We start from the raw sequence: 23,229 nt of genomic DNA on the forward strand, positions 1-23,229 counted from the left end.
ACCTCAGACATATTCGACACCCCCCACACACACACAGGGATTACCTATAAGGGGACAAAACCCCAACCAGGCCCTTAGGAGAGACAGAGAGAGAGTATGCCAGCACACACCCAGCGCTTAATAACACTGGAAAGATATGACCAGATAGCGCTTTTATATAACTATAAATTGACCAGATTCCCACTCACTGCGCTCAAAATGCCCCCTCCTCTTTTTTCCAGCCTGAATGTTCAGCAGGGGAGAGACCAGGGAGCCAGCGTTTTCCTCATGCAGCTTCTGTGGAGAAAATGGCGCTGGTTAGTGCTGGGGATCAAGCTCCGCCCACCCGACGGCGGGCTTCGGTCCCGGTGATTTTTTTATAGAAAATGGCAGGGGATCATAGAATTAATGCCCAGCAGCCTAATCTACCTTGTCAGTGCCCAAATGTGAGGTGTATTGCTGCCCAGGGCGCCCCTCCTTGCGCCCTGCACCCTTCAGTGCTGCTCTGTGTGTGTGACTGGGAGCAATGAAGATCTGATGTCTTCTGCCACCTAAGATGTCTTCTGCCTTCTCATCCGGCTTCTGTCTTCGGCATCTGTGAGGAGGATGGCGGCTCGGCTCCGGGATGAACCCCAGGTGAAACCTGTGTTCCGACCCCCTCTGGAGCTAATGGAGTCCAGTAGCCTTAGAAACAGTGCCCAACTTGACAAGCCAGCTCTGCTTCTCTCTCCTCAGTCCCACGATGCAAGGAGCCTGTTGCCACCAGGACTCCCTGAAAATAAAAAAACTAACAAAATTCTTATCCACAGAAAACTCTGGAGAGCTCTCTGCAGTGCACCCATTCTCCTCTGGGCACAAGATCTAACTGAGGTCTGGAGGAGGGGCATAGAGGGAGGAGCCAGTGCACACCCATAGTCAAAGTTCGTTTTAGGTGCCCTATCTCCTGCGGAGCCCCTCTATACCCCATGGTCCTTACGGAGTCCCCAGCATCCTCTAGGACGTAAGAGAAAATAGAGACAGAAAGGCTTTTATTCACCCATACTAATCAGATCAAATTCAGAGCAGAAGACTATGGGGGGTATTCAATTATGTCCAGACATAGCTATTCAATCCAGGCCATTTTCGACCACTTTTCAGTGTGCTATAAGTATAATGTACAATGGCAGAATTACATAATTGCTTGTTTTCTGAAATGTCTCTATCTCTTTCCAAGGCTTGATACATCTCTCCATTTTGATACAAATATATCAGAATAGACCTTAGCTCAGTATAGGTACAAAATAAAATAAAAAAATCTGTAGCAATGGACTGAGTGAAATAGATGTAGGAACAAGGAAATCAGAATATTAAAGCAACAGAATATGTTTTTATCATAGACTATGATTTAAACCCAAATAAGGGACAATATTGGGTTGTAACAGGTATATTCAGACTTAAAGGAAGAGCTAAGTCTTGTTTTTTTTACTTTCTTTGCTCCTGCTCCGCTTTAACAATAACACTCCTCTGTATTTTTTTAGATATGTGCGCGGACCCTCGTGGTTTGGTTTTGGTTTTGCCAAAACCAACCTCAATGTTTTTGTTTTGTTTTTAGGTTTTGGCAACTGTTTTGTTTCGGAATTCAGATTTAAAATCCGAAGTTTAAGTTTTGCATTTAAAAAATAGGTCTAAATTGCATAATATTAGCTGTATTTATCAATTTTCAAGAAATCTAAAACCCAAAATTCGGATTTAAAATCTGAATTCTGTTATGGGAATAGATCTGGAATGGGACTGGATTCAGATCCTCCCAGGGGATCCAAACTGTAACTCTGTTCAGTTTTGAACCACAAAATTCAGGTGGGTTTATATTTCTGAAGAACCGAACAGCACATCTTTAATATTTATTAAGATACACAGCTCATATAACGTACTTCTAATCATGGCTTTCACTCCCTTTTCCTTGAGTTCTGGAGTTAGTTCTTTGGTACTCTGTAGATACTGCATTGTGTACACATATCTAGATAGCTTTGCCATGTTCTGCTCCCCACATCCATCAGCCATATCTACAATATTGTCCAAGTTAATGACAATATTACCCATGAGATCACCTGCAAAGCAAGTTATAATAGTTAGTTATAATGCAATGGCGCTAACATTAATGTACTTGTAAATCAAAATAATATTATCCAATCTCAATGAGGTTCTTCCTCAGCAGACTCCTCACCCAAAACAATCATGTGTGTACGGGCGGAGCCTGGAACAAATCTCTCTGGCACATGGAAGGAAACGTGGATTTTCTCACTGGTATCTGGCAAGAAAACATAAAATTCAATTGGGAGAGTAAATTTGTTAACTTTAAAAAATACCAACTGGAAGAAATGTTCCACAACAGGTACAGCAGAGGGGATATTAATTCAAGGGAGATAAAATCAAAAGTAAACAATATTTTAACACCCATGGCTTGATAACTCATGACTTTTTAATCAATATGTCCAAATAGTTAATCTCTCTATTTAGGTAAAGTAACTACTCTGTAAATAATCAATATAGTTATAACTTTGCATAACCTGATATTTCCTAAATATATCCACAAGAGCCACAATATTGCATCTATTTTGTTAAGAAATACTTTTCTGTGTAATGTTAATAATATAATATCTATAGTAACTTTAAAACTTTAATGAATGAATGAAGGAATGAATGAATTATTTATTGATATAATAAAAAGTAGAACTGGATGCTGAGCCCAATCTTTCATAGCAATAAGTAGAGATGAGCAGTCCGGATAACAGCTCCTAACTTCGGTAATCCAAGTCCACCCAAGATGTGTCTTGGGTATTCTCGCCAGACACAGATCCCGCATTGAGATCATATGTCATCCTCCCAGCGTAGGATTCTTGTGGGACTTGGATTCTATACAAGGCACCATGGCTAGGACTCGGTGCCATTTCACAATAACGCATGCTGCTGTATGCTGCACCATACTCTGCTTTATTGTCTGTGCCGTATCCAGACTCCCAAGTGGTTGTGTTCTATAGTGACTGTGTATGGGGGCACACTGCACACTGCTGTGCTATACTCTGCTGTATTGGCTGTGCTGTGTCCAGATTCACAAGTGACTGTGCTCTGTATAATGACTGTTTAGGGGTATGCTGCACGCTGCTGTTTGCTGCAGCTGTACTCTGCTGTATTTGCTGTGCTGTATTGGTGTGGCTGTGCTGTATTGTATTGCTGTGCTGTATTAGCAAGAGACTCCAGACTCAAAAGTGGCTGTGCTCTGTATAGTGACTGTGTATAGGGGCACGCTGCTGTATGCTGCGCTGAACTTTGCTGTAAATTGTACTGTTTGGTGTGGTTTACCCTAGGGCGCATTGTCCACTTGCATCTATAAGCCCTGTGACCCCATACAGTTTCAACTGCTCTGAGTGTTCAAAAAATAAAAATATATACATAGATCAATGGTTTGTACTGTTCTGTGCACTGTACCTCAGTACGATGTGGCAAAATTGTATAGATGTGCTATAAACTGCCGCTGCTCTACTGCTTAGTAACCAGCCAGCTCTCTGCAGCCTTTCACCAATATTGAAGAAAACAATATTGTGAGATGTGCAGTGCTCGAAATTGACTGGAAATGACTGGAAATTAATGTTATTGAGGTTAATAATACTCTAGGAACAAAAAAAGCTCAAATTATGTGATTTTAGCTTTCTTTGATAATGTTTGAAAAAAATGGAAATGTGGTTTGGCAAATCCAAATCCAAAACCGGACAACGACGAATCATGGCCAAATCCAAATCCATCAAAAATGATCCGGTGCACATCTCTAGCAATAAGTGACATTTCCCCAAGGTAGCAAGATAATTGTGATTTGCAGCAAAACGTAACTTTTTATTGATGAGATCCTAGCACTTTTAATCATAATAATGATAATTAGAGTCCAAAGTGATCGGGTTATCTATCTAAAGATGAGTCTCAACTAACATACTGTAGAACGTATTGTGCTAGACTTTAATTATTATGTCCAACTGTAATAATTGAACTGTATCCTTTGAACTATATCCATTGTAAGGTGCAAAAAGGGTTGAGATTACCTAAAGGATAAAAAAAGGGTCAGACTAGGTGCGCCAAGTTATTCTTATCTGCCGACAAATTCTATGTTTCTATGCATCCTTCACTCACCTGCTGGGTAAAGAAGGAAGGTCTCTGTCTTCTGCTCTTCATGGCCTCTAGCCTAAAACAAGCATAAAAGTTATGATGTCTTTAATGGTGTAGTAGAAGATACCAGAGGAGAATACAATAAGTTTAATCATTTTGACCATGAAACATAGGTTGTATACATTGAACCATCAGAATGCAAAGGTGATCTCAGTTCTGCTCAAAAATTTTTGAATTTTGGAAAATTTTGGATTTCAGAATTTTGAATAAGGGAGACTCCTGCAGCAGCGGTAAGTATGTTAGTGTGTGTGACTGTATGTGTCTGAGTGTGACCTCCGGTGTGTGTGTGTGGCTATCTTGTGTGTATGTGACCCCCTGAGACAGCAAATTAGAGAACTACATCTCCCAGTATCCACCTCCTCGCCAAGCAGCCCGCTCACCACCCAGCAGCTACAGTAACTTGCTTCCCAGCAGACCCCTTGCCAGTGGGAAGACAAAAGGGAGACCACCAGGAGACGTGGAGACCACAGGAGAGATAAGATTTTTATTTTTATTTTTATGTAATTACTCTCCCTAGGTTTGCTAGTGGTTTTTTTTTTTCAGTGAAAACCTTCCACCCAATTGAATTCTCCCTTAGAGAAGGTAACAATAACAATGAAAATTTGTAATTATATTTTGAGAAAGGGAACATTTTCTGTTAACTTACATCAAGTCTCTGTCAGGAAGTGCCCAGTGGAGACTGAGGGAGAGATGTATCAAGCCTTGGAGAGTGATAAAGTGGAGAAGTTGCCTAAAGCAACCAATCAGTTTGTAAATGTCATTTCAAAGACTGTGATAGATAAATGACAGCTAGAGGCTAATTGTTTGCTTTGGGTAACTTCCCCACTTTATCACTCCCCAATTCTTGATATCTCTCCACCACTAAGAAGGGAGACACAACAACAGATTGAGGATCTCACACTGATGAAGTAAGAGAACAGATGCATCCACTCTACACTCTTTAATTCTTATTTCTGCATTTCATTGTTTCCATATGAGCACACATGCTTCCTGGTGGGACATGTGGAAGTACCTGAACAGTATGTGGTGGGGAATGATCAGAGTATTAGTTATATTTAGGGGGCAAGAGCAGTGGAGTCACAAGGGGGGTGACACCAAAGTGCCAACTCCTGCTCAGTGACAGGAGCTACAGTAGGTGCTGCACTGTAACATTACAGTGCAGCAACCCGGCTCCTGTCACTGTGTAAGAGGGGGCACTGAAGTAGGAGCACTTCCTGGGGACAGCCTGCTCCTTCCAAACCCCAGCATCATGAAAACTGGGATCGGGAAGGCAATTCATGCCCCCGTCCCGTGAGTCCACGCACCCATCCCACGAAGCAATTCCCTCTTTTGAGCCCATCGCACTGGGTGTCTATAAGCTTAGTGACGCCTCTAGGCAAGAGTAGGGAGGTCTCGCCAAGCTCAGAAATATAGGGCAGGCTGTAAAAGAGTTCGAGATCGGCTGATATCCCACTCATCCGGCGATCTTGGACCCTATTACATCCCGCCCATAGTGTGGGATATGTGGCAAGTTTTGTCTGTCCATTATAGTTCGCAATGAGAGACGTAAGTTGTGCCCTTGTAGGGCCCTAAGCTGTGGTACTATGTTTTAACTCTTACCTTGACCACAACAGTTTTCTCAATAGAGTCTTCTCTACGATCCTTTCCCAACAAAAGTGGATCTTCAGTACATTCTCCTTCCAACTGCAGAGAACCGCTGCTCACATGGATCTTTAAGTTCTCTATAAAGTGAAGATAGGACAATGATATTTAGTAAGTAGGCGGTATCCTGATGATAGATCAACCATGTCTAGGTCAACACCATATGGTCAACATGAATTAGGTTAACAGGTACAAAACGTTGACAGATGAAAGGTTGGCAGTGCTTAAGGTTGACTGGTACAAAAGGTCAACATGTTTAGAATATCAACATGCCAATTGGTGACATACAAATGGTCGACACGTTTCTTGGGGGGCGGTTTTGCATTTCCCAACATTTGTTTGATTTACTATCCATGTGGACATTGATTGGGAATAGTAAGATTACCTAAAAAGTGGTGAGTGAAGAGTGCCCGCGAGGTTACATGTTTGTCCTGATGATGGTGACATATGATGAAATATACAAGATTTGACAAAAAAAGTGTGTAGACTATTTGTGTCGACCATTGTCATGTTGACCTTTTAACCTTGTCGACCTTTTGTACTTGTCAATCTAATGCATGTCGACCATTCAGTGTTGACCTATTGACTGATAGCCTAAACAGTGCTGATTTTTATACCACACCCAGACCAGCTATCACATTTTTAAATTTCTTGTATTGCTACCATTTTATTATGTCTACAAACTTTATATATTATTATTATTTAGTAAAAGTTGCACAATGATTTTCAAGTGGAGCCCATGTCTCTGAGCACAGCTCTCCAGAACTTAGCATTCACCCATTAAGGGAGGAGGTATCTAATACAGAATGTATTCTCAATTCCAGTCGTTAGGTATCTTGCTTTTAAGATGATATTAGTCATGTCCAGGTGAATGTAGGGTAGGGCAGTAATTCTTTAATTTTTACCCACAGGGAAGTCTAGTTGGCTAGAATTTGGAACCTAATTTGCAGTTGACACCACCAATATAGCCCCAGGCTACTCTTATAAACTCCATCTCTTTGGAATTTTAACTCCATGATAAATACTATTAATCATATTTAGCATTACTAATTTACACGTGACTTTGCATAGAGTAAATTATATATTTTTCATAGACAAAACTGTATATGGACAAAAGTATTTGGACACCTCACCATTACACCAACAGGGCCTGTAACTTCATTGTATTCAAATACATATACTTTAATATGGAGTTGGTCCTCCTTTTGCAGATATAACAGCTTCCACTCTTCTTGGAAGGCTTTCCAAAAGATTGTGTTTTGGGGGGAATTTGTGCCCATTCATTTGTAGCGCATTTATAAGGTCAGACACTGATGTTGGACGAGAAGGCCTGGCTCGCAAGTTCCATTCCAGTTCATCCCAAAGGTGCTCGATAGGGTTGAGATCAGAGTTCTGTTCGGGCCAGTCATGTTCTTCCGCACCAAACTCATCAAACCATGTCCTTTCTCTTTGTGCACTGAGGCACAGTCATGTTGGAATAGAAAAGGTCCTTACCCAAACTGTTCCCACAAAGTTGGAATCATAGCATTGTCCAAATAATCTTGGTATGCTGAAGCATAAAGATTGTCCTTCACTGGAGATAAGGGGCCTAGCCAAAACCCTGAAAAACAGCCCCATACCATTATCCCTACTCCTCCAAACTTCACGGTTGGCATAATGCAGCCAGGCAGGTAACGTTCTCCCAGCATCTTTCAAACCCAGACTCGCCCATCTGACTGCGAAACAGAGAAGCGTGATTCATCACTCCACAGAACACGTTTCCACTGCTCCACAGTCCAGTGTTGGTCTGCTATATATCACTCCATCCGACACTTGGCATTGGACGTGGTTATGTGAGGCTTGCATGCAGCTGCTCGCCATGGAAATCCATTTCATTACGCTCCCGCCGCATAGTTTTTGTGCTTACATTAATGCCAGTGGAAGTTTGGAACTCTTCAGCTATGGAATCAGCAGAGTGTTGGCGACTTTTACGCACGATGCGCCTTAGCAGTTGCTGACCGCGCTCTGTGATTTTACATGGCTGAGTTGCTGTCGTTCCTAAATGCTTCCACTTTCTAATAATTTCACTTACATTTGACCATGGAATATACAGCAGGTATGAAATTTCACGAACCTTATTGCAAAGGTGGCATCCTATCACAGAACCATGCTTGCAGTCACTGAGCTCATCAGAATGACCCATTTTGTAACAAATGTTTACAAATGGAGACTGCATGGCTAGGTGCTTCATTTTATACACCTGTGGCAAAGGGTCTAATTGAAACACCTAAAGTCAATAATTAACAGGTGTTGCCAAATACGTTTGTCCATATAGTGTATCTCTAGTATATGTGTAAAGCAGCAGAGGTTCATAGGTTCTACTGTATAAACTAAAAACAAACCATCTCTGTATTTTGTGACTCATTCACATTGTTTGGTGGTACATACAATCAATACCATTTGATCATGCTAGTTTTATGGGTTAATGTATTGAAACAAGCAGTGCAAAGTGTTATAAAGTGTACCAGTGGAGAAGTTGCCCATATCAACCAATCAACTACGAGGTAGTACATTCTATAAAATGATAAGTAGAAGCTTATTTGTTGCTATGGGGACCTCTCTACCGGTCCATGCCTCCAGTCTTTTCATTGCTTGATACATCAATCCCATAGTCACTATCAGGTTTTACATCTTTAGAAACTGAACTTGTTGGGAGGTATGTATAGTAAGAAGGATAATGGTGAACATAGTGCTATTGCTATACCTTAAGTACAGTATACATTTTAATATCTTTAAACCCGATCATTTCAAATTTATCACAAAGCTATACAGTACTTATATGTAGGGCTGTGGCTTCCCAGGTAAAGTGTGTTGATTGGCCTTCACATATACATCTGGCCTGCTCCTTCTTTTGGACAGTTAAGAAATCCTCTGAATCAGACAGTGTTACCACCACCTGCAATAATGACACAGTAAAAGCAACAAATACATGAACTATGCTTATAAACTATTGTATTAGGAGACAATAATGTGATTTTTTTTAAAGTAAAAAAAAGATGTGCTGCTTGTAAGAAAACTGTACAAGAGGACCAAAACATTTGTTTTATAGGTTATACAAGCTACAGTAAATAGAAAATGTTTGAAACAGTTTTGTGTAGAAGTTATACCCCTTTCAAAACATGTTTACCTGGTGACTCATATTTACAAGATTTGGCATCTTAGACTGGCTTTTGGCTCGCTACCACTGACAACTCATTGCTACTGGAAAATATGGTGTTGGTACAGTAGTAGCTAGAAAAATCCACAGTCACACTTGAGTTGTTGGTGGATCCGTTGAAGCTTATGTATACAGGACACCATGTTAGTATACTGTTTGACATGGGTTATTAATTCTGCCACAAATATTCAGTATAAGCTGGAAGTATTAATTCATATTTAGAATATAGCAATTGGATTTTGCAAACCCATCAAACAGTCCTATCATGGGTCAGATAACGGATCAATGATAAATCTCAAAAATGTACCAGAATTAAAAGACTAGATTGATATGATTTTAAATTTAATAACTACTGTTCAAATGAAACCAATATATGAATAATTATCGATGACAAGCTTATATTGAAAACAACATAATTAAAACTGCAAATACTGTACAGTATAGTATCATCATTTATAGTTTTAGAAACTTAAATAATAGAAAATAAATAAGAAAAAATATTAAATAATTAATTAATAATTACTTTCTACATCTATTACTTGTGATGTTTGTTTAAATATAGATGCGGCGGGGTGTAATGCAGTCTAAGATCACCGGAGGTGCGGGTTGCCGGACGATCTCTGAGGTTTTTTTAAAGGGTCAATCACTTACAAGGCATGGTTTTGCCTTGTAAGTAATTGTCTCTTTAAAAAAACATCAGAGAATGGTTATTAAGATGATTATTAATGTGATAACGTGGTAGGTAATACCGTTTTGATTAAGTATATATGTGGGGAAATGTAATAGGGTCCCGCATTTCAGCCAAGACTGCCCGTATTTTTAAACTGGCAATAATTTACAAGGAAAAACCTAAGGGCATATAGAGGGGTATGGTGCATAGTCATGCATTATAGTTACTATAAATAGGGATAAAATGCAACGGCTGACAGCAGCATCAGTCAGAAATTTTAGTCAAATCATCATGCATAGGAGACCACAAATAGGTTGAACTCGATGGACAATTGTATTTTTTCAACCTCAGATACTATGTTACTATGTTACTATGTTACATTGAGAAGATCTTTTGATCCTCTCTTTCTAAGTATTTAACTTACTGGTGTCCTGCCATACGAGGGGGGTATAACATGCCAAAGGGAAATAGTAATATCTGTCTAGCAGGATAATTTACCACTCAGGGATATCTTGTGAGTGGAGTGGGTCTGTGTGCAGCCTCTGAGCCTGCCTGTACCCTCTCATTGCTGCATGCATACTGTAGCCTCTGACACTGTGTCAGAACTTACTGTGCATCCACATATCTCTGAAAAATGGCGCCTTCACTATTTCCAGGGGTAATCATATCTCCACTATAGATGTGTGCAGATCCTGGTGTTTTGTTTCTAAATCATTGATAAAAACAGCTAAAATCATGTAAATTGGATGCTAGTATGTAGTAGAGAAGCATGAACTACAGCCCACAACATCTCTATACACTCTCCTGTGTGACATGGCACCTAATATCATCCTGCACTGCGCATTTCATGTTTTGTATTCACCCACTGTAACCACTAAAGTTACACCCATGATGGATCTTTGAAAAGGGCACAGTTGGCTCTGTGGTATGGTAGGCTGACATCTACAGTTGGCAAACTTAATGGAACATTCTACTATTGTTTTATAACTGTACTTACCAGCACACAGCTCTTCACATAGTTGAACACCAGGGCTTGGATTGTAAATGTCTCTCCTTGTACCACAGAGTAGGGTAATATCAGGTCGATGAAGTATGGTTGGAAGGTGGTGAGCCCAACATCCTTTATCTCACCAATTCCAGAATTTCCCAGGCAGACGGCATCAGTTATCCACTTGGTGATACTATCAGGGGTAGTCAGGTTCAGCTCTGTGTGTCCCTCTGGGCTGTAAAACAAGATTAGTGCTGGGTTCAAATGAATAGTGTTTATTAACAACAACAATAATAATAATTAATAATTTAACAAAAAAATAATTATCTTGTAGTTAATGCAGTGTTAAAGTTTACAACTACAAAAATACAACTGCCAACAATACAACTAATGTATCAGTGTTAACTGACACATACAGTTCCTTAAAAATGCTGCTACTATTTCAAGATGACACAGTGGAATTCCAATGTAGCTACAGTAACAAGTAGATCCATGTGTAGGTCTATGTGTAGGAGCAGGAAGCGCAATCATCATGAATATACTGTACTGATCTGTTTGTTTGGGTTTTTTTCTTCTATTTTTTGTTTACAATCCATCCTTTAACTTCTCATTAAAACAAGAAGCGGATCTAACGTGAAACAATCTATTGGAGAATGCGACCAGGTTCAGAGAATTTGTGATCATTATTCTAAACTATGGAAACATGGAGCAGGAAGAGATGAAATGAAATGGGTATGCTTAGAATAACTTGTAGCCAATTAGATACATACAATATCAAAAGAACTACAAAGAATTTTAGTTCAACCAACTCCTACGGTGTATGTTAGCAAGTTTTAAATGGGTTGTGTTAGGATTATTCACTCATTAATTATAGGGATTATCTGATTAAATGTTACTTTCATTCTACTGCCATTGAGAGAGACTTCTATTTAAAGGATGAAACCATCTACATAAACTGAGAGACCAGTCGCGTGAAGGTCTTGACCCAGTCTGCTTTACATGCTGTAGTTGCCCAAATCTAGTCAAATTCCATCCAGCCTCAGTATTGTAAAAACAGGTTCTCTTTTCAATACTCTTTCTGAGTACTGGTTACAGAAACCAGAGGATCCCTCAAGAGCTGGCAGCGATATCACCTCTCCAGGGTCCCTGTATAACATACATGAGGTCCATGTCACATTACACAGCAGCCATTGCAATAGCATACAGTACTTGGGCCAACCAACTACATTGGTTCCTACATCATAGGGCCTAGACCATTGGCTACTCAGTGCTCAGCTGATTATTTTTAGTAGATGAGTGATCAAACAAAAGAGGATAGCCCCTCTCTCTGTTAGTTTAAACAAGCTACAAGGTGCACGCTCTGTTCATAGCCAAACTAGTAATTAGTTCTCACTTATCTAGAACATTCTATAAAACAATAGCTGGTGATCTGATTGTACAGTATGCTCCACTTTTCCTCTTTACAATGTTTAATAACCTTAGCATCAAAAGTATTTTGGTGTAAATAATTTTTGTTCTGTGTTTTTAAGTGCATGTTTTTTTTTGTTTGTTTTTTCATTTTTCATTTTGCCATTTATTTTATATATATATATATATATATATATGTGTTGATTTCCTATGTTTAAGCCACATGTGGTAATAAAATTCAAGTCTAGATTCAGTTAATGATATTTTGCTCCAGTGTGTTCCAAACCCCAGCGCTGCTCACATAATCTTGGGAGTCTTTAAAAGTCATCATTATATATTCCAAGGACATTTAATTACCTTAATAGTGGAAAATTGACTATCATTATAATACAGTTATTAACTATATTGCTGCTTAAAGAAGGAACATTTGAGCAGTGCGCTGTTACTTTGAGGAATCTTGCACACTATACTGCACCCTACTCAATCACCCTGTGCCAACCACACCCGGTGAGCACATGGTGTCATGCCGAAGGGGGCGGGGCTGCCAGCAATGGGAAGGATAGTACTGCCTGGAGCATCCTCAGGATGATCTGGGTGGCTGTACTTGCTGCAGTGTGCATATCTACAGTGTATACAGATTACAGAACACTGCAGGCAGCACTGCAGCAGCAATACTGGCTACAGGGTGCAGCTCCACACACACAGCTAGCCAGATGCAGGAACCATGGGACTGCAATGGTGCCATCCACAGAACCCTGGGGGCAGTGCTGAAAGTAGGGTGGTATGGAGTACCATTAAGAAATATGGTGGTGGTACACAGTAGCACCAGCCCACCGCTAGGGCATAATTTATAAGGGGCATTTTTATAAAATGGTGTCAGTGGTATAATTGTGTGTGGCATAATATGTAATATTCATTAGCGTGTGTGGTATAATATGTAATGAGCATTATGATGTGTGGCATAATATGTAATAGGCATTATGGTGTGTGGTATAATACGTACTAGGCATTATGGTGTGTGGCATAATGTGTAATAAGCATTACGGTGTGCGGCATAATGATAATGGGCTTTACGGTGTTTGGCATAATGTGTAAGGGGCATTGTGGTGTTTGGCATAATGTGCCCATGCCCATATTGTCATGTAACCACTCCCCTAGTTTTGTGTGACCACACCCCCTCATGCCACGTGACCACACCCGTTTTTACTATCAGTACCACTAAAAAAAATTCTACTTGCACCACTGCCTGGGGGTAAATGTAATAGGGTGCGAGAAGCCAGAGGTCCAGGATTTCGGACAAGAATGGCTGTAATTTAAAAGTACCAATCATTTACAAAGCAAAACCAGGATAGTTTTGCCTATGTTAATGATTACCACTTTAAAAATACGGCCATTCTTGGTCAACATCCCGGTGCTCCAGCTTCTTGCACCCTATTCAATTTACCCCCTGCTCTCTGTGGAACAGCACTTCTTGCCCACTCCTAGTTATGGCCCTGGCAAAATGCATTCAAGTCACTATTTGGTGCACATGAGCAGAAGAAAAAAAGCACAAATTGCTGTACATGAGCCCATAGTTTGCATCTCATTTTGCTTAGACAATTGTAAGTTACCAAAATGTACAGCAACAACTACAGTAAGAAGGCTAGACATTGTATGATAGCTAGAACAGAGTAATACATACCCCACAGAGACTAAATCAAACAACCAGGTGTCTGGGAAGTATCCTCTTGTGTGAGGCTTCTTCAGCTCTTGATCTTTTTTTTTGGAAAATTAAATAAATATTATTGAGAGATCAAAGGGAGAAGGAATTTGTGTGTTCCATAATCTTATATGAAGGTTTACTAGGATTAGGCCAAAAGGCAGGGTTGCCGATGTGAAAATCACATTACTTCATTTTAAACTGTTATGAAGACCTGATTTGAGCAACAAATTCAACAACTAGTGCACTCAATCATACAGTGTAGAAAATTATGTAATAATAACAATAATGTTGCTAAATATCCAACAAAGTCTTCTTAATATATGGCAAAAAGCCTTAAAGGATAGAATATTATGTATCGATAATTCCAGTAATATAAGGACTCTTGTAATATAAAAGAAATAATGATAACAACAATGTTGCTTAATATTCAAGGGAGTCCATTTGATATATGGCAAAAAGCCTTGAAGGATGGAGTATTACATATTAGTAATTCCCATTATTTCAGTAATTCCCTTTCATATATATTAAAGGTTTTAACAAGGTACAGGAAGGATGCATTTTTCAAAGGAAGTGAAGTATTAGAACATGCGGACATACACTGAAACTGTTGAGAAGTAGGTTCAGGGGAAACTTGAGAAAAAAAATACTTCACAGAAAGGGTAGTGGACAAGTGGAATAGCCTCCTAGCAGAGGTGGTAAAGGCTAAGACAGCAGAACAATTTAAACATGCATGGGATAGACATAAGGATATCCTTACATACAATCAAGGTTCAAATAGATAACAATGTGGTTAAAAAAGGGCAGACTAGATGGGACAAGTGGTTCTTATCTGCCGTCAAATTCTGTATATATATATATGTAATGCGGCTATACCCTAATTTTGTGGCTAGTATGGGAGGTTGAGTTATCAAGTTCTTGCAGATCTACAAGTACAAGATGTTGAAAGCTTGCCAGGGTAATGGAGTCCATTTAGCTGGGGATGGACTGGTTTTGTTTATTGAGGGTCTCTTTACCGTCCTATGATTGGGTTCTATAAGATCACTTTTGGGCGGTGGGCCACAGCTCTTTGAACCTGGATTTGAAGGGAAGCAGTTCTCTACTGTGGCCACTTTTGGAACAAGGGTTGTTAAGGAGTATGTCCCTTTTGATATCGGAAAGTTTGTCTCTTTCTCAAGGGAGGACCTGATTGCAATCTTATGGATGGACAAGTACTAGGCCAGTGAAGGGATTGTTACTCCCCAATCCTAGTTGTGCCAGAGTGGGTGCTGCATCAATTTAATTGCCCTTTTTTGGCTTATGCTTAAGTTGTTGCCACTTCACCTGATTCAAATATATTTAATACAATTCTTTGGACTGTAACCTCTTTTTCTCCAATCACTGTGTCTGGTATTTCTTATCAGTTTACAGTTTAGAATGAAATAGTAAAATCACTAATTGATTAACATTTTTATGACATTTAAATGATCAAAATAATATGTATTTATATGGTAACAAATTTCCCTTTAACTGGTCCAATTAATATAAATGATGTTTAGTACATACTATGTAATTACCTTTTGTGCTTTTCTCCTTTTTTCGATGCACTGAAGAGCGTCCAGTGAATCCAATTGGAACACAGGTCGGAGGTTTACTTATGCGAGTGTTGGTAAAAAATTTTAGATTGTGTAACTTTATAAGAAAAAAATATTAGTAGTTAAATTAAATATAGTAAATAATTTTTAAAAGCCACATAAATTGTATTTTCTACAGATGCCAAGAAAGTAAACTACAGTATCAATCGTGAATTGTCTAAGTTTTTTTTTTTATAGAACACTGTATTTTGTTCAGTAAACAATAATATACAGGTTTTTTTTTCTAAATAAATTGTGTGGCCTCAGCTTTAAAGGTCCAGGAATAAACAAATATGTTACTAAGGCTCCTTACATATATAATGTACTAAGACTGTCAGACCGGGACATGAAGGACCCACTAGGGAAAGGCAATGGTAGGAACCCATGCTTGTGGTGTGGCCAACCACCACAGAGGCTTGGCCAACCATTATAGAGGAACAAGGGTCTATGTGCTATGATTTGGAGAGAGATAAAGTTAATGGAGATAAAGTCAAGTCAGTCATCTCCTAACTGTCATGTTGCAGGCTGTGTTTAAAACTCCTGGACTTCAGGGAGTTTCCACCGTCAATGACACATATTACCTGTTCCCCACAATGACCAATTGCTTCCCCCCTCTGGGAAGTCTCCCGGAGGGATAAAATAAAAAGTGTGTAAGTGTGCATTTACTGACTATAGCACAAAATAAAAATGCAATTCAAAGCACTGAAAATAAGGCACATGAAAGTCAAAACTGCTATTGCCAGTACCACAGTCTATCGTTAATGTTGATGATTCATTTAAAATTTTAGAATGTGAATTTTAGAATTTTCCATGTGCTGATGCACACTGCCAGTACAATAGGTTATGACTTACATAGACCACTGGAGCTTTACACATGTACATTTTTGCAGTCAAACCCCTTTGTTTTTTCTATCGCCTTATAAATTACACTGGGAAATAATACTGTATGTCATACTTGTGTAAGAATGGTGTTGTCATATGTACATCAAACAAGACAATGGTATGGGTTTTAGGTTTGTCAGTGATAAGGAGGTGAAATACATTAGGCATACATGTGAGGCCACCTTGCCTGAACCTTACATGTTTTAGTGACTGCTGCGATTGGGTCGGCCTTTTTCATGGAACACATTCATCTCTGTGATGCATGTAAAGGCCAATTCATGAGAATTTGGTACTAGTTACAAATAAAGCAGAAGATAATAACAGACATACATGAAACATTAAAGGAATAAAACATAGTTTTGACTTACCGCAAACATAATGAAAGCATCAAATTGTAAATCAAACATATTTTGTATAGCAGTCTCATTTTCTGGGCATTGGTGCTTTGCAGGGTCTATTTCAGAAAATGGATCATAACCAGGTGGTCTTGAGCCAATAAATTCGTGGCTATCCCTAGACTGCACACAAGATGATAACAGAAATACATTTGTGTAATGTTCTGTAATGTTAATTTCTTCTAAACTGGCAACTAGTTATACAGGGCTCTATTTAGTAATATATTCAGAAACCGATTCATGATTATCAGATTTTCTCTTGTTTTTTCTCTCTCCGTATGATTATCTGGAAAAGTTCCTGGGGAGCAAACTTTCTCGGGACCTGAAATGCAGTTACAACATTGACTCTACTGTAAAAAAGGCACAGCAGAGGTTGTTCTTCCTGAGGCAACTTAGGAAGTTCAATGTTCAAAAAAAAACTGCTGCTGCTCTTTTATTCAGCCATTGTTGAGTCTGTACTATGGGGGTAATTCCAAGTTGATCGCAGCAGGAACATTTTTAGCAGTTGGGCAAAACCATGTGCACTGCAGTGGAGGCAGATATAACATGTGCAGAGAGAGTTAGATTTAGGTGGGTTATTTTGTTTCTGTGCAGGGTAAATACTGGCTGCTTTATTTTTACACTGCAAATGAAATTGCAGATTGAACACGCCACACCCAAATCTAACTCTCTCTGCACATGTTAAATCTGCCTCCCCTGAAGTGCACATGGTTTTGCCCAACTGCTATCAAAATTCCTGCTGCGATCAACTTGGAATTACCCCCTATGTTCTTCGATCAGGGGCCAGTATTTACAAAAAATCAGAGTTTGTCCGATTTGTGGTTTTTTTTTTCTAAGTCCCAATCCGGGAATTCACTAAGCACAAATCTCGGCAGTGTTTGGACTATTCGTAATGGTTTGAATGACAACGTTCAGAAATACGAATGAATAGACCATCGGTCAAACGCGGCTGTTATTACATAGAATACGGGAATTCACTATTCATTCGTATTTGGGTGTTAGTCTCTGAGGGCTCAAGTGCGGGTCTACTTTTTTCCGAATCGTTAAAAAAAGCAGCAAAAAAATAGACCTGCTTTTTCCAGTCGAGTTTGGATAACCATGCACGGATCAGTGAGATCTGTGCATGGTTATCTATGGGAAAGGGTGTGTTTAGTGTAAAAACAGAAAAAAAAAATTGCGTGGGCTCCCCCCTCCTAAGCATAACAAGCATATGGGAAAAAAAATGACAGGGGTTCCCCCATATTTCCTCAACCAGCACCGGGCTCTGCGCATGGTCCTGGTTCCAAAATTATGGGGGACAAAAAGCATAGGGGTCCCCCGTATTTTTAAAACCAGCACCGGGCTCCACTAGCCAGGTACATAATGCCACAGCTGGGGGACACTTTTATAGTGGTCCCTGCGGCCCTGGCATTACATACCCAACTAGTCACCCCTGGCTGGGGTACCCTGGAGGAGTGGGAACCCCTTAAATCAAGGCGCCCCCCCCCTCCAGCCACCCAAGGGCCAGGGGTGAAGCCCGAGGCTGCCCCCCCATCCAAGGGCGGTGAATGGGGGGCTGATAGCCTTGTTTACAAAATGGGAATATTGTTTTGAGTAGCAGTACTACAAGTCCCAGCAAGCCTCCCCGCAAGCTGGTACTTGGAGAACCACAAGTACCAGCATGCGGTGGAAAACTGGGCCCGCTGGTACCTGTAGTACTACTACTGAAAAAATACCCCCCAAAAAACAGGACACATACACCGTGAAAGTATAAGTTTATTATATACATGCACACCTCCAAACATACATACTTACCTATGTTTCCACGAGGCTCTGTCCTTTGCTCCCTGAAGAATCCTTGGGGTACCTGTGAAAAAAATTATACTCACATAATCCAGTGTAGATTCTTTCCTTTGTAAAATCCACGTACTTGTCAAAACAAAAAAACGGAAACCCGACCACGCACTTAAAGGGGGGTCCTGGCAGTCGGGGAAAGGGGTCCCATGTGTAAACATGGGACCCCTTTCCCCGACTGCCAGGACCCCCCTTGACCCCTGTCAAAGAGGGTCCCTTCAGCCAATCAGGGAGCGCCACGTCGTGGCACTCTCCTGATTGGCTGTGTGCTCCTCTAGTGTCTGTGAGGCGGCACACGGCAGAGATACAATGTAGCGCCTATGCGCTCCATTGTATCCAATGGTGGGAACTTTGCGGTCAGCGGTTGACCGAAAGTAACCTCACCGCTGACCGCAAAGTTCCCACCATTGGATACAATGGAGCGCATAGGCGCTACATTGTATCTCTGCCGTGTGCTGCCTCACAGACACTAGAGGAGCACACAGCCAATCAGGAGAGTGCCACAACGTGGCGCTCCCTGATTGGCTGAAGGGACCTTCTTTGACAGGAGTAAAGCCCTTTAAACACTTTCAAAACTTTTTTAAGGTACACAATAAAGCCCTGCACGGATCTCACAGATCCGGCCGGGATTCCTTGTGTTTTGTCAGGCAATGTTTTACTCATCACTCCTGTAAAACACTGCCTGATATTACGAATCACATCAACATCGGAAAATAGGAATTTGGAAAAGTCGGCAGCTTAGTAAATGACCGTATCAGGATTCAAAAAGTTGCAGTAAAATGCACCCGATACCATTCGAGATCAAACACCCTTCAAAACGGCCAAAACACGAATCTTTGTAAATAGACCCCATAGTCTGGTACAGTTCTGCCAATGAGAGTGACAGATGAAGGCTACAAAGGGTGGTGAGGATGGCAGAAAAGATAGTTGGGACTGACCTTCCCTCTGTTCAAGAATTGTACCTGTCCAGAGCTAAGAAGCGTGCAAGGAAAATTGCAGGGGATCAGTTACATCCTGGCCACGACTTGCTCAAACTGTTACCATCAGGCAGGCAACATAGGGAGTTACCTGTAAAGTTAGCTAGAAGTTTAAAAAGTTTCTTCCCGCAAGCAATCCACCTGTTGAACAACTTCTAGGGGGATCTAACTAAATCTCCTTTTAATGTAATATTGCACAGGTATTGCTGCTGGATGGTAGACACTCCCATTTTATGGTATTGTAGTCTTTCGTGTTAGGAATTGTAGCTTACAGTATTACTGTGTTTTACTGCATTGTGTACTTTATGTATGTCATATGTGTTTACCCCTTCTATGTGAATACCTGGATGATGCTCTGGAAACCGAAAACAAATTCCTAGTATATGTATACCTGGCCAATAAAATTGATTCTCGATTCTGATTTTGATTCTGAACATATCATGCAATAAAGGTTCACACTAGCCAATCCCCACAGACGCCAATATAGGTCGCGGCGGGGACCCGGCAGAGGAACCGGCATCGGCAAGTGTATACACACTTGCCAATGTGGCAGGCAGCAACGTCGGGGAAGGGGGGGGGGGGAAGGGGCGGCAGAGAGAACAATGACGCATCATGGCTGTCATTAACGAGGACCTCCCTCATCTGTACATGTTCAGATGAGGGAGGGGGTCATTACCAAAGTGCGGGAGTGTCATCATTAACGACATTGAGTGTACACACTGGACGAGATTGTGAAAGATCCGCTCAGGTCGGCCCTTCTGAGCGAGATCTTTCACTTTCTCCTCTAGTGTGTATGGGGCTTAAGGCAGTCTTAGGCAGCTGCCAAGGGGCATCACTGAGTCCACAATTTTTTTTTTTTTAAATGATGGCTATCTCTTTCAGTTATACATCCCAATGTGACCTATTCCAGGAGGCATAGGCATTTCTATAATGGGTGCAGTGCACAAGGGCCCCTGGGTCCAGGGAGGCCACACCACACACCCTGCACCCGTATAGTATACCTAACCCTCCGGAGTCCCGCTGCTGGCGGCCCTGCAGTGCGGACATCAATCACTTGGAAAATGGCCCCTGCAGTAATTTTCGAGTGATTTGCGCATGCGCACTGGAGATGTTCCCAGGAACAAGGCACAGGTGCTATGTTCCCGGAGACCTGCACATGCTCAGTAGACGCTGGCATTATGCCAGAGTCTACTTATCGCTGGAGAGGAGGGGGCCCGCAATGGAGGCTGCATGCTGATCCCCTCCTCTCTTAAAATGCCCCTGCCAGCAGGAACAAAATACTCTGCTCCTGGACTTCCCTTTCAATTTATGATTGCCATCACCTGTGCTGAAACCCTTTTCTTATAAATTAACTAGCTCAATACAAGTGATGGCAATAATAAATTAAGAGGGATGTCCAGGAACAGAGCATTTTGTCCATCCTGGAATGGGTCATGTTGGGAGGTATGCTTTCAGTCTTGGCCTGGACTACTGATGACCAGTGCTGAAGCTACCAGGGTGTCAAGCCTCCGGAACTCTCCCATCCCCCAGCACTGCACTCTCACCTGTCAGTGTCACAGAGTCAGCAGCAGTGGTGGCCGCCCCTTCCCTCTCCTTCAGTCCTCTCCTTTCCTCCTGATGCCAATGTGTCACTGGTAACACCCATGTAAGAAGTTCTGCTCCCTAGACAACACAAGGTGCTGCTGGCCTGCTGCTGCTGAATGGAGCCCGGTAAGGTATGTCTGTTGAGGGGGTGGCTTGTGTGTGTGTGTGTGTGTGTGTGTGTGTGTGTTAATGAGTGTTGACAGTGTGTGTGTGTGTGTGTGTGTGGGGGGGGGGGGGGTCAATGAGGGGGGGTGTTTGGGTTAATGAGTAATGTGTGTTTGTGGGTGTTCTGGGGCATTTCTACATAATAAATTATAAGTTTGGGACACTGCTGTATGGCATATAATAAAGTAGGAACAACTGATACATGGCACATTATAAATTGGGGGCACTGATGCATGTCACATGTCATATTATGAATTGGAAGGAGCGAGGCTGTAGGTAAAATGCTGCCTAGGGTGCCAAGTAATCTTGCACCGGCCCTGGATAAAGGCATGTCCCAGCGAGGAGAAAACTAGGCTGCTGTGACTTTTGCTATTACAGTATAAAATACAGCTACATGGAGGCGTTTTAAGAGAAGAGGGGGTCAGTGTGCACACTCTGTGGGGGCCCCCTCCTCTCCGGCAGAGCAGTAGACTGTACTGCACATGTGCAGGTTTCCAGGAACATGGCTCTCGCCACAATGGTGAACCCAGCGCATTCGCAGAGCAGGTCCTAACGGAGAAAGCAGGTAGAAAAATATCTCTTCCCGCTTTCTGCAGTGACCGGAGACATAACGCATTCCAGAGATGGCGCTGTGTATTGGAGACAACCATTGATTCTCTCAGCTATATAAATAGCGTTAATGAAACCTATGGGATGCGCACAAACAAAAAGGCAATGAAATCACTGGTGTTCTCTATATTTAATATAGAGAAACAATATTTCTCTATATTTTAGGCTTCTCCAGCTAAAATACTGTAGAAAAGTATTTTATACAGCTACTAAATAGACCCCATACTATATCAGCACTGACTTTATTAACGGAGAACCATTTGCACATTAAACCGCTATGAAATAAATGTGGATACAAATATTATGATATCAAATCTGATAGACATGCAAAATCAGAAAAATATAAGTCACAGCCCTTATCTGCTCCAAACTATGGGGGTCATTCAGACCCGATCGCACGCTAGCTTTTTTTGCAGCGGTGCGATCGGGTCTGAACTGTGCATGCATATGCTCTGCAATGCACAGGCGCATCGGCTGCCGGCGATGGGGATCAACGGACAGCGACAGAATTAACAAAGAAAGTGATCGCACGGGCGATTGCAAGAAGACTGACAGGAAGAGGCCGTTTGTGGGCGTCAACTGACCGTTTCTAGGGAGTGTCCGGAAAAACGCAGGCGTGTCCAGCCGTTTGGAGGGAGGGTTCCTGATGTCATCTCCTGGCTGGATCGTCACAGCGGCCTGAGCTGTGCATCCCTGCACAGTGATTACCCCCTCCCCCTGTAGGCGGCAACTACCTGATCGCAGCACTGCAAAAAAACGCCTGCGTGCGATCAGGTCAGAAACACACCCTATGTTATGTAAACCTCTCTCTGCCCCCTGCAGTGCACATGGTTTTGCCCAACTGCTAAAAAATGTCCTGCTGCGATCAACTTGGAATTACCCCCAAAGTATTTAATAAGAATATTTCATTCATTCAGATCTAGGATGTGTTATTTTAGTGTTCCCTTTATTTTTTTGAGCAGTGTATATATAAGTATACATATAAACACCACCACATTCGACATCCTTGCATTGTGATTATTCCACTTAGATCAGCTGGGCTTTATGAATTCCTAAAGTTATTGGGCCTAATTCAGACCTGATCGCAACAGCAACATTTTTCTCTAATGGGCAAAACCATGTGCACTGCAGGTGGGGCAGATGTAACATGTGCAGAGAGAATTAGATTTGGGTGATGTGTGTTCAAACTGAAATTTAAATTGCTGTGTAAAAATAAAGCAGCCAGTATTTACCCTGCACATAAACAAAATTACCCACCCAAATCTAACTCTCTCTGCACATTTTACATCCGCCCCACCTGTAGTGCAACATGGTTTTGCCCATTAGAGAAATATTTTGCTTTTGCGATCAGGTCTGAATTAGACCCATAGTACTGTAGTCACGATTATATAGGGCAA

General features: G+C 41.3%; 1 protein-coding gene across 1 annotated transcript in view; it reads right to left on the minus strand.

Moving 5' to 3' along the window:
• LOC135057412 (alpha-2-macroglobulin-like) overlaps positions 1-23,229 on the minus strand; it is a 139,014-nt gene that overhangs the window by 32,599 nt on the left and 83,186 nt on the right. The window contains exons 15-23 of the mRNA XM_063963302.1: positions 16,638-16,787; positions 15,331-15,445; positions 13,757-13,829; positions 10,678-10,903; positions 8,629-8,749; positions 5,773-5,894; positions 4,138-4,189; positions 2,183-2,266; positions 1,890-2,066 (exon numbers count right to left, since the gene is read on the minus strand). Coding sequence (XP_063819372.1) covers positions 1,890-2,066; positions 2,183-2,266; positions 4,138-4,189; positions 5,773-5,894; positions 8,629-8,749; positions 10,678-10,903; positions 13,757-13,829; positions 15,331-15,445; positions 16,638-16,787 — 1,120 coding nt within the window. The remainder of the gene's footprint in view (positions 1-1,889; positions 2,067-2,182; positions 2,267-4,137; positions 4,190-5,772; positions 5,895-8,628; positions 8,750-10,677; positions 10,904-13,756; positions 13,830-15,330; positions 15,446-16,637; positions 16,788-23,229) is intronic.

The sequence above is a fragment of the Pseudophryne corroboree genome, chromosome 3 (genome assembly GCF_028390025.1).
Source record: "Pseudophryne corroboree isolate aPseCor3 chromosome 3, aPseCor3.hap2, whole genome shotgun sequence".
NCBI lineage: Eukaryota > Metazoa > Chordata > Amphibia > Anura > Myobatrachidae > Pseudophryne > Pseudophryne corroboree.